At 48.7% G+C, this 10,578-nt stretch overlaps 1 protein-coding gene across 1 annotated transcript; it reads left to right on the top strand.

Moving 5' to 3' along the window:
- Window positions 1-1,333: 1,333 nt before the first annotated feature.
- Window positions 1,334-7,225, top strand: LOC125727010 (uncharacterized). Its single transcript, XM_049003560.1, has 3 exons — window positions 1,334-1,873; window positions 4,064-4,163; window positions 7,209-7,225. The coding sequence occupies exons 1-3, from the start codon at window positions 1,334-1,336 to the stop codon at window positions 7,223-7,225; spliced, it is 657 nt and encodes a 218-aa protein (XP_048859517.1).
- The last annotated feature ends 3,353 nt before the right edge of the window (window positions 7,226-10,578 follow it).

The raw sequence follows: 10,578 nt of genomic DNA, 5'->3' as shown, positions 1-10,578 counted from the left end.
TCATGTCCTGGGCGCTAAACCAGCTGCCTGTCCCCGCATCGTAACACTCCACCTTGGTTGTAACCCAGACGTCATCAGAGCCGCCCATCACAAACAGGAGGTCATCCACCACTGCGATGCCAAAACGGCCTCGTGCCGTGAACATGGGGGCCACAGCACGCCAGTGGTTCATCGCAGGGTCATAGGCCTGGACGCTCCGCAGGTAATGTGACCCGTTGGAACCGCCCACCGGGGAGACACCAAAAGCAAGTGATCACTCAGGTACCAAAAGGATAAGCAAATATCAGCTTTACCAAAGTCACAAACTTTTCAGGAATTTTAGTCCTATGAAAGCAGGCTTCCATTGTCTCACAAGCTTATAACTCATTTGTGTTAAAGACACGTGAACCTAACTGTACCAAAGACAGGGATTAGGGTGGAGGGAAAACCAGCAGAATTAGGGGAAAATCATGAGCCTTCAAAAAAGACTCCTTATGCTCATATATTTTGCTTTTATTATTATTATTACTAAAAATGCCATTTGTAGTTAAACAGACTCTGACAAAAACAACAATTATGTCTGGAACTGGAGAATATAAAACTGTGATCAGAAATCGAAACTTTACTACCCGAGCTTGTAGCAGAGTCCCCCAACATATTCGTTTATAACCCAGAAATGAATGCAGGGAGGCTAAAGAGGGTGGTATATATTTTGTACATGCATTCAGATAAGCCTTCACAGTGAGTTATTCTGACAATGAACATTTTGTTTGGTTTAAGGGAATCACAATCCATGACAGTAGCAAAGACAGATAGGTAAAACTTGAAACTTGTCACCTATGGTTCAAGGTGCAAGAAAGGAGTCACTCACCACATAAATTTTCCCGTGATAAGCAGCGACCCTAAGGCCACGTGGGCGAGTGCTCATGAGAGCGATTATGGTCCATTCGCCAGTGAGTGGGTCATAGCACTCCACAGTAGCATGTGTATCAGCTCCATTGTAGCCGCCACAGATATATATCTAAGAAAACCAATTCAAAAGTGATGAGTGTCATTGTGACGCCCGCTCCGTCCGCTCCTAGTGTGTGCCACGCCCCCTAATTACCCACGTGTGATTTCCTGATCGTGCCCAGTCGTGTCTTGTTTCCTGCTGCCTTGTTTCTTGTATTTAAGTTCCTGTTGTGTACTAATCCAGTGTCTGTCATCGATGTTAGTCACGTCAGATGTTCCCTGCTACCCGTTCCCCCGATTCCCTTATTAAAACCCCAGTTTGCCCCGTAATTCGCCTGTCTGCCTGCTTCCTGACTGCTCGCCTGCCTGTTCGCCTTACCGGCTTCCAGCGTCCCGTGACAGAATGACAGACCACAACAAGGCTGCTTACATCTCCGAGGAGGAGTACTTCCGCCTCGGAGAACAGGTAGCGTACTGGAGATCCCAACCCGGTATCACTGAGGATCGTCCAGCGTGGAGCCTTGTCCGCTGGTGTGAGAGGACCCTCGGGGAGCTAGCCCTCGACCTGGAAGCCCGCTTGGCCGAGGGGCTGCGCAGGGGTCTCCAGCGGATAGCTCAGCTCCGGACCCAGCGCTCAGTCGCTCCCTGCGAGCGGGGACCCGTCCTTCCGCCGTCCGCATTGGCGGACGTAGCTCCACCTCCCGCCGCTACCAAAAGCCGGAGGAGGAGACGGAAGGAACCGGCGATCGCCCCGACGATCGCCTTGAGGGCATGTGCCCTCATCCCGGCGGCCCTCCCGGAGGAGGATCGGGAGGTCTCCCCAATCGCCCGGAAGGTCCCTAGCTCTGCTAAGCTGTCTCCCCAGGCAGCTTTTCCTGTCCGGAGAGCACCGGTCCTGGCTACGCCGTCTGAACGGCCACCGTTGCCGGCGGACCCCGCTCCCGTGCAGCCGCCATTGCCGGCGGACCCCGCTCCCGTGCAGCCGCCATTGCCGGCGGACCCCGCTCCCGTGCAGCCGCCATTGCCGGCGGACCCCGCTCCCATGCAGCCGCCATTGCCGGCGGACCCCGCTCCCGTGCAGCCGCCTGCTGCAGCTCCCGGGCAGGTGCCCCCACTGCAGCCACCTGCTGCAGCTCCCGGGCAGGCGCCCCCACTGCAGCCAGCTCCTGTTCCTGACCGTGCTCCTGTTCCTGCAGAGGCGCCCCCTCTGCAACCGCCTGCTGCAGCTCCCGGGCAGGCGCCCCCACTGCAGCCACCTGCTGCAGCTCCCGGGCAGGCGCCCCCACTGCAGCCAGCTCCTGTTCCTGACCGTGCTCCTGTTCCTGCAGAGGCGCCCCCTCTGCAGCCGCCTGCTGCAGCTCCCGGGCAGGCGCCCCCACTGCAGCCACCTGCTGCAGCTCCCGGGCAGGCGCCCCCACTGCAGCCAGCTCCTGTTCCTGACCGTGCTCCTGTTCCTGCAGAGGCGCCCCCTCTGCAGCCGCCTGCTGCAGTTCCCGGGCAGGCGCCCCCTCTGCAGCCGCCTGCTGCAGCTCCCGGGCAGGCGCCCCCACTGCAGCCGCCTGCTGCAGCTCCCGGGCAGGCGCCCCCACTGCAGCCGCCTGCTGCAGCTCCCGGGCAGGCGCCCCCACTGCAGTCAGCTCCTGTTCCTGACCGCGCTCCTGTTCCTGCAGAGGCGCCCCCTCTGCAGCCGCCTGCTGCAGCTCCCGGGCAGGCGCCCCCTCTGCAGCCGCCTGCTGCAGCTCCCGGGCAGGCGCCCCCACTGCAGCCAGCTCCTGTTCCTGACCGCGCTCCTGTTCCTGACCCGGCGCCCCCTGACCGCGCTGCAGCAGCTCCCGAGGCGCCCCCTCCGCCTGCTGACCCGGTTCCTGTCCCTGGCCCCGCTCCTGTCCCTGGCCCCGCTCCTGTGACTCCTTCACCCTCACCCCGGCGACATCGACCCCGACCGGGGGTCGGTATGTCTGTGTCCCGCAGAGGGAGGGGACACAGACGTCGGACTGGGGTCCCTCCCGCCCTGCCCCCTGGCTCGCCCTCCCTCGCCTGCGCTCTGGCTCGGTTGGCGCCTGCAGGTCCTGGCCCTCCGGGTCGGCTGTCGCCTACGGGTCCCCCTCCGATGCCTCGTCACCCTGCCTCGCTCCCCCCTCCGGTGCCTGGTCGGTCGCCTGCGGGCTCCCCGACGGCGGCTCCTCGGTTGCCTGCGGGGCCCCTACCTCCGGCCCTCCACCGGACGTCGCCGCCTGCTGCGGCTCCCCCCTCCTCCGGACCTTCGCCGTGGGCCCCTCCTGCTCCCTCGTCCCCTTCCCCGGTGCTCCCTCCTGCTTCCTCCCTGGCCCCTCCGCGGGTCCCTCGCCCTGCCTCCTCGGCCCCTCCGAGGTCCCCTCCGGCTCCGGCCTCCCGGCCGCCTGCGGCCCCTCCGGCTGCCTCCCGTCGCCCGCTGGGGCTCCCTCGGGCTCCCCTTCCTTTCTCCTCCTTCTCTCCCTTCTTTCCTGTCCCTGTCCCGCCTGTCTTTGTTCCTCCTCCTGCCTTTGTCCCGCCGTCCTCTGTTCCTGGTCCCTTTGTTCCGCCCCGCTCTGTTCCTGGTTTCCCGTCGTTCCCTCCCGTCACTCCCGCTCCTTTTGTTCCGCCTATTCCCTCTGTTTCTCCCTTCCTGGTCTGTCTGTCGGCTTTTCCTGTCTTGTGTAGTGTCCTGTCCTGGCTCCTGCCTCTTTGTCAGTTTTGCCTGTCTGTCTTGTTCCCTGTTCCCCGTTGATTTTTTTTGCCCTTGTCTTTCAGGTTCTGGTTTCCCGGTCTCGTCCCGTCCTTCGCCTCCTCCCGGGCGCGCCCGGTGTAGCGCGCCTTTGGGGGGGGGTTCTGTGACGCCCGCTCCGTCCGCTCCTAGTGTGTGCCACGCCCCCTAATTACCCACGTGTGATTTCCTGATCGTGCCCAGTCGTGTCTTGTTTCCTGCTGCCTTGTTTCTTGTATTTAAGTTCCTGTTGTGTACTAATCCAGTGTCTGTCATCGATGTTAGTCACGTCAGATGTTCCCTGCTACCCGTTCCCCCGATTCCCTTATTAAAACCCCAGTTTGCCCCGTAATTCGCCTGTCTGCCTGCTTCCTGACTGCTCGCCTGCCTGTTCGCCTTACCGGCTTCCAGCGTCCCGTGACAGTCATGATGTACATGATTGAGATGGAGATCCAGAAAGTACAGGGTCGTAGTGAAGCTGGAGCCGACCACAGGAAGCACATGGCACAAGGTAGGAGATTTACAGATAAAGTTCACCGTGACACAAACATAGAAGTATGTGCAATGGATAGTGTAGGACAGGGTTCCCCAATTTCCGTACTAGCGGGCCAGAATCCAATGAGCTACAGAGCTGCACAATGCCCAGGATGTTCAGCTGATCGGCGGCCGCCAGGAGGTTCTCCACGTTGTCAGTCGTGACGAGCACAGAGTACGCGTAGGCGTACTCGATGATCTGCTGCATCGTATCTGGGGAAACGCCTGGGAAGTGGTAGTCCCGTTTTCCTGAATCCTTCCAGTCACCGGTTAACAGAGCCCTGAAGGACAGTACAGATGTGAGTCATTTAATTAAAAATAGGGTTTGCAGACAAAGTTAACAAGGGATTTTCTAATTCTTAAGTTGAGGAACCTCCACTACAGATAATCACATATGTACTTAAGAACTAGGAACCAGGACAGAAAGGGCTTTAATATTTTTTTTTTTGCGGCAGTGGGTCCCCATTAAATTTTTCACTTGGATCTGTGGGCAGTCCCCTGCAATATTAGTTAGTCCCATTTCAATATTTTTATACTACTACTATAATAATAATAATTATTATACTAATAATTTTAAGTATTATTTTTATTATCATTATATGTCCAAAGTTAAGGTGGTTCACTTAATAACTAGCTCAGAAATATTTCTTATTAGCCCTGTACTCTAATTTAACACAATTATGCATTTATGAAACTTTCTGTCATCACAGACGCTCATTGCCGGGGACAAATCATTGCTAAAGAAACAAAACTAACATTGAATGTAAGAAAACAATATATGTGATGTTTAGTAAATTCATTTGAGTTAAAATACCATTCTTTTCATGAATGGTACATGGAGCAGACGTATTGCATGGTGCTCTGTAAAATTGTGTTAAAATTTGTAACACCGATGTTTAAAGGGACTTTAAGGGACTAGTTCATATGTATGCACGGAGCGTATTTTGTGACAAATGTTTTATCACCTTTGGAAAAAGAAATAAAGTACATGTATAATTAAAAGGTTTTAGATTTTTCCTATAGGCTTTTCCTTTGAGTAAAAAAAAGCAGTGAAAACGGGCTTTCAGGTAATTTACCTGGAAAAATAAAGTTTAAATAAATGAAATAAATGCTCTAATAGTACACGTAAGTTAGTGGTTTATTTATTGTTAGTTACTGTAATGTTGTGCTGCTTTATTTGTTTAATCGTCTAGTCTGTGAGGAAGGCATTCAAGTACGAATTGCAATGTATTTTGTACATGACAATAAACTCTTAATCCTTGGAATAAATGTATTTGATCTTTTTCCTGGCAACTCTCTTTTTATACAGGGCCATTATATACAATAGTTAATTTTTTTCACTGCTGAGAGTTTGTATCAGGACTTGGTTATTGTAAATTTAATGTGCATGCAGGTGTTATTTGTATAGATTCATCTACACCCTTCTGGCAGTGCTGCTATCGCAGTCAGGTCTCGCACACTTCGAGCAGTAGTTTTTACTCCACCCCTGCAGTCGCCGGCAGATGGCGCTCCACGTCCCGTCAGCTGCACACAGACCTAAGTCCAAGTCGTTAGTCCAACGCACCCATAGTCTTGTGATGACATGTGATTGAGAAAATGTCATCAGGTGGCTGTTTAGTGGTTCAGAGGATTAGCTGGACTTGATTTTGACTGAATGACACCTGGAGGAAGTTTTAAGGGTAGAGGACCTTGTTTAGAAGCAAGAAGGGGAGAGAGACGGCGGGGTTGTTTTGTGAGGCAGGGACGGTGTTGGACGCTCAGTTGACAAGAAAGGATGTTTTGTGCCATGTTGGATTGACTTTCGGATGGAGTGACCAGCGAGGGACGTGTGGAAAGACTTTGTGTGCGTTTTCGGTGGGCTTTTGGGACGCAGATACCCACAGACTGATCTACGGACATACGGGATGGTCTTGGCGGCTACTGGACAGAGGGAAGTTCGGTGGTTGTTTTAATCTTAGATCCTGTGAGTGTGTGTGTGTGTGTGTGTGTGAGAGAGAGAGAGAGAGAGAGAGAGAGGGGGGGGGATTAGGGAGGTATATTTACCATGGTTTAGCGTGGAAAGTGGGTGGCTTATTGGGAGTGTTTTATGTATTGAGCATTTATTTATGCATAATAACGAGGTATGTTAAAGTCTAACCTATCCCTGCTTTAGACCTTTTGGGGGGTGTGCAACACTGCATGATGGTGGGTGCATGAAGCTGCTGACTTGGTGCTCCGTAGGTTACATAGCATAACCCGTATTCCTGCCTGCATTCACTTAAACCTGGTATCTTTTATGAACAGTATATTTAGTAAAGAATAAAGGAAAGTGTATTTGTTACCGTGTTCTGTGTGGGTTTTTGTGAGGAATCTGGGGACGACGACCTGACCGGTTAAAAGAGGCGGTGGCAGCGTAAGGAAATTGCTGTGACATTACAGTCTATTGGGTGGGTTTCCTGGTAACGGTGACTCTTAGCATCTTGCGAAGACTTCAAAGGTAAACCTTACAACGAGAACACGTGTGTACTTTTCTAGGCGTGCTTCCAGAACAATCCCATAAGACGTTGCTTAAGGGACAGCTTGACTGCGGAATGAAAGAATGTGGTGTTCTCTGTAAATACAACACTGCAGGAAAGCTTCACAATCAGGATTGAGGAGAGCCTAAAAATGAGACGCAATTTGAATAATCTAACTGTAAATTAGATTTTCGCTGATCGGGTGCAGGATCCCGCCTGCCCAGCTTGTAGTATCACAGCTTTTTATTTGTATGCATACGTTCTTTAAAATGCCTGGTGCGCATGTCATTTGTTTTTGGGATGAGCAATGCCACAATAGCCGAAATATTGTGTTACTGTTATAACGTAAAAGAATGTACAATGTGCGTTGATTACCTCATTAGTACTATTCCAGGGTGCTTTCTTAGGGAAAATATATTAAACTTGTATGAAATGAACCTGCAGTGTCGACTCAACCTTATCAACCAAAGTTTTGTTATACCGCGACAAGGCTGAAGTTGTCTTCTAATTCTCCGGCTTCTTCGCAGGATCCGTGCCTCCTTAAAAGGGGATGCCGTTTCGACCGAATCCACTAGAGGGTTTCTATTGAAATTGAAGACTCCATAAATGTATTCCTTATCTCTGAAATTTGTTCTTTTAAATTAAATTTGGAATCTGAGCTGTGTATTTGATTTCTCAGATATTATTTGAAGATACGTCACTACAATTTTCAGTTTAATTCCCTCTGAAATTGGAAGTCTTTCATTAAGATGTACTGCACAAGCTGCAGTTTCTGTAACTTGTCGGATTTAAGGTACCGCAGTTTAAATTGACTTCATATTCGTTCACTTACATTTTGCCCAGACTACCTCAAATTCGACAAGATACCCCGATAAGCCAGTAACTCCGCTTCGTAGTACAGGCCGCTGTTCTCGTCTAGCTCCATTTATTTTTGTTCCTTGTTGTCCCAGTGTAGTCTTCAGAGTTAGTGGTTTGTGTTTTCTAGGGTCAGTGCCTGGTAATTGTTCCAATCGTTGCTCGTTGTCCTGCACCCTCTGTGATTGGTCGATTGTCTGATGTCTCACACTTTGATCCTCTTATTAGCCCAGTTGGCTTGTTTAACTGCCTGCCTCTGCTCAGCTTTTTACTCGGTCATTGTGTGTTCATGTTGCTGTGTGTTTTATAATCCTGCTCCCTCTGTTATATCTCGTCTGTGTATATGTATGTGTGTGCGCCGAGACACATTAGGGGATGACAAGAGGTTCAATATTTATTAACTTCAGCTCCGGGTCTAACGCACACACACTCAACTTCACTGTGTTGCCGCCTTCGACTTCCCGCCTGTGCTGCCATAACTATATGCTACTACTGCCCTCTCGTGGTTGAATCCAAGCTATTACAGTATCTATGTATGTGTGTATTTATATGTATGTATATATAATATAGTGTGTGTGTGCAGGAATATTTCAAAGACAAGTCTGGTGGTACCTGAAGCACAGCCGTCTCTGTGTTGCACAGTTGGTTTCAGTATCCAAATGTCCCTTCAATTACAGTACGTGCTTCATTCTGATAACGCGAGATATTTTTAATGATACGGTTTGTTCTTTATAAATGTATATAATTTTATTTCGGTATTTCATTAAACAGTATGACTGAGTGAAAGGACCAGATGCTATAATAAAACATATATTGACCAGTTCTTGTCTTTTTATCAATCTTGGAGGGACTTCCAGTTCTTGGTGACTCTGCGGTGTGTTTCATGGTATCTAAGGCCGTGGAAACTTGCCCTTCCTGCTGACACACCTTTCTGCAATATGATCCTTTTCATGTTTTTTTTAAGCTTTCTGTGAAATATGACTTTTGGTGTAAGATACAACTGAGTAAAGGTCATGAGAGAACCTACCTGGACAGCTGAGCTTTATTTGGGGTTAATCAGTCACTTAACTGATGGCAGGTGTGTCCCCAAAAAGCCTGAATGCTGTAATTAAATCAAAAGCTGCTCCAACATAATATTAGTTTATGGGTGTGCGCACTTAGCTAGCTTATGTACTTTTCTTGTTTAAAATTTTTTCCCCCCAAACACATTTTTGTTTTTCGGTTGAATTGTATAGATTTTAGGTCACGTTAAAAGTGGAAAAAGTTTTGAAATGACTTATTGTGGTCAAATTATTTTTTTTTACATCATGAAAACCTGGCATGTTAACAGGGATGTGTACATTTTATCTCCACTGTACCAGGGCAACAGTGTGGAACAACTAAAATAACCAATCAGCACAGGACAACAAGAAGCAGACGGCGTAACAAGGATCGAAAGTAAGAAACCTTAAACACTAAGGGTTAATAACGCTAGAGAAGACTTGGAATAAGAGTCTAAGCAGAACAAAGTTAGACAAGGCACAAGCAGGTTACACCTTAAACAGGGACACAAAGAGAGACAAAAGATACTAAGGAAACCAAAAACCAATAAAACCTTAAGAGGTGAACTCATGACTGGAGGGGTTTAGCCTCTAAGCCATGTACTCAACCCACTGAGCGACACCTGCTGATCAAAAGGACACAAGACACACAGGACAGGATCGGACAGGTACTGGCGCAAACGTTCAATTGTCTGGTAAAATTTAACTTCATAGAGGTTTAGGAACTGAAGTGGTGTCCATTTAGCCATCCAACAAGATATCAGTAACTTTTTGGAGAACAGAACAAATTCTTGTTAGTTTTTGTTTTACTATTTTTTTTTCTGAGCATTTTACTACACTTTCTAGCCACATAAATAGTTTTAAACATTTTCTTTGACTGCCTACGACTTTTCTTCAGTACTGTGTATGCGTCTACATGCATTTCTTCAGACAGAAAAATGACCTGGAACATGTCGTCCTTGGTTAAATTTGAGGCATTTCTGTATGCGATTAGCAGGTAATCTGGGTGTTTAATGTCATTGCATGCTTGTTGATTTTGACTCCACTCTTCTTTGTACACATTATTCTCACAAATAGAACATGACAGCTGTACAGCCAAAGGATTTATAGCATCTGCTTTACCCTGAGACACATGGGGCTCTGAGGCTCACAGCTGGGACTCAAAATGCTAAATGAGAATCACTGAATATTTACTACCACATGTATGTATGCCCTTATTCTTTTAAAAGTTGCACAATTTCATTTTCGTAAATACATTAATAAAACAAACCTGAGCAATTTCATAATAGGAAATAAATGCTTTTGCATGATTATTTGTCCAGCTATGGACATTCAGTGGCACCCCCAGAAAATATAGATTTAGATCCTTCCCTGAAGACACCCACAGCGTGAGGACCAGAAATATTACTCTTAAGGAGGAAAAGTTGCAACTACTTGAAGCTAGTCCATAGCCATACTAACAACTGAAGCATACTTTATGTTCCTCATTGGAGTTGGTACGTTCCAGCGGTCTCTCCTGCAAGCTCAGTCAGTGATGCAAACAAGAGATGTGATTAGTGCGGATATTTCTGGATGTTTGGCGCAGATTATGGTTGAGTTTCGATACAGAGGACTGTCTATACAGCATGCCAGTTACTGATGGAAGAAATCACTGAGCCATTTCTCCAGTTTATTTTAGGAACCTTGGTTCCTGTTTCTGACCTGTGTGTTCCTAGTTTGCATGTTCTCTCTCTCACGCACGGATCTGGCAGTTCTAGATTCCACCTGCAGTCCAAAGACATACAGTGAGGCTGATGGGTATCTCCAAAGTGCCTGGAGGGTGGTTTGCCCCATGATGGTCCCGGGTGAACCCAGCTTTGTGCCCTGTGTTGCCTGATAGACTGTAGTCCAGTGTGTAGTGCTGCACTGTATTCCGTGGTAGGAAGGAAGAAGTGGGGTTTGGTTAGGCTTCAGAAATATTGCATAGAGGTTATAAAAAAACGCAGCCTTGCACAGATGGCAC

This window comes from Brienomyrus brachyistius, unplaced genomic scaffold, assembly GCF_023856365.1.
Source record: "Brienomyrus brachyistius isolate T26 unplaced genomic scaffold, BBRACH_0.4 scaffold84, whole genome shotgun sequence".
Lineage (NCBI taxonomy): Eukaryota > Metazoa > Chordata > Actinopteri > Osteoglossiformes > Mormyridae > Brienomyrus > Brienomyrus brachyistius.
The sequence above is the reverse complement of the archived record's forward strand: the minus strand, read 5'-3'. Positions and strand labels throughout refer to the sequence as shown.

Excerpts from the sequence above, each read along its gene's own strand:
- LOC125727010 (XM_049003560.1), top strand. The coding sequence starts at position 1,334 with ATGACAGACCACAACAAGGCTGCTTACATCTCCGAGGAGGAGTACTTC. Across the intron at positions 1,874-4,063 it reads TGCCGGCGGACCCCGCTCCC|CGTCCCGTGACAGTCATGAT; the intron begins GTGCAGCCGCCA and ends ACCGGCTTCCAG.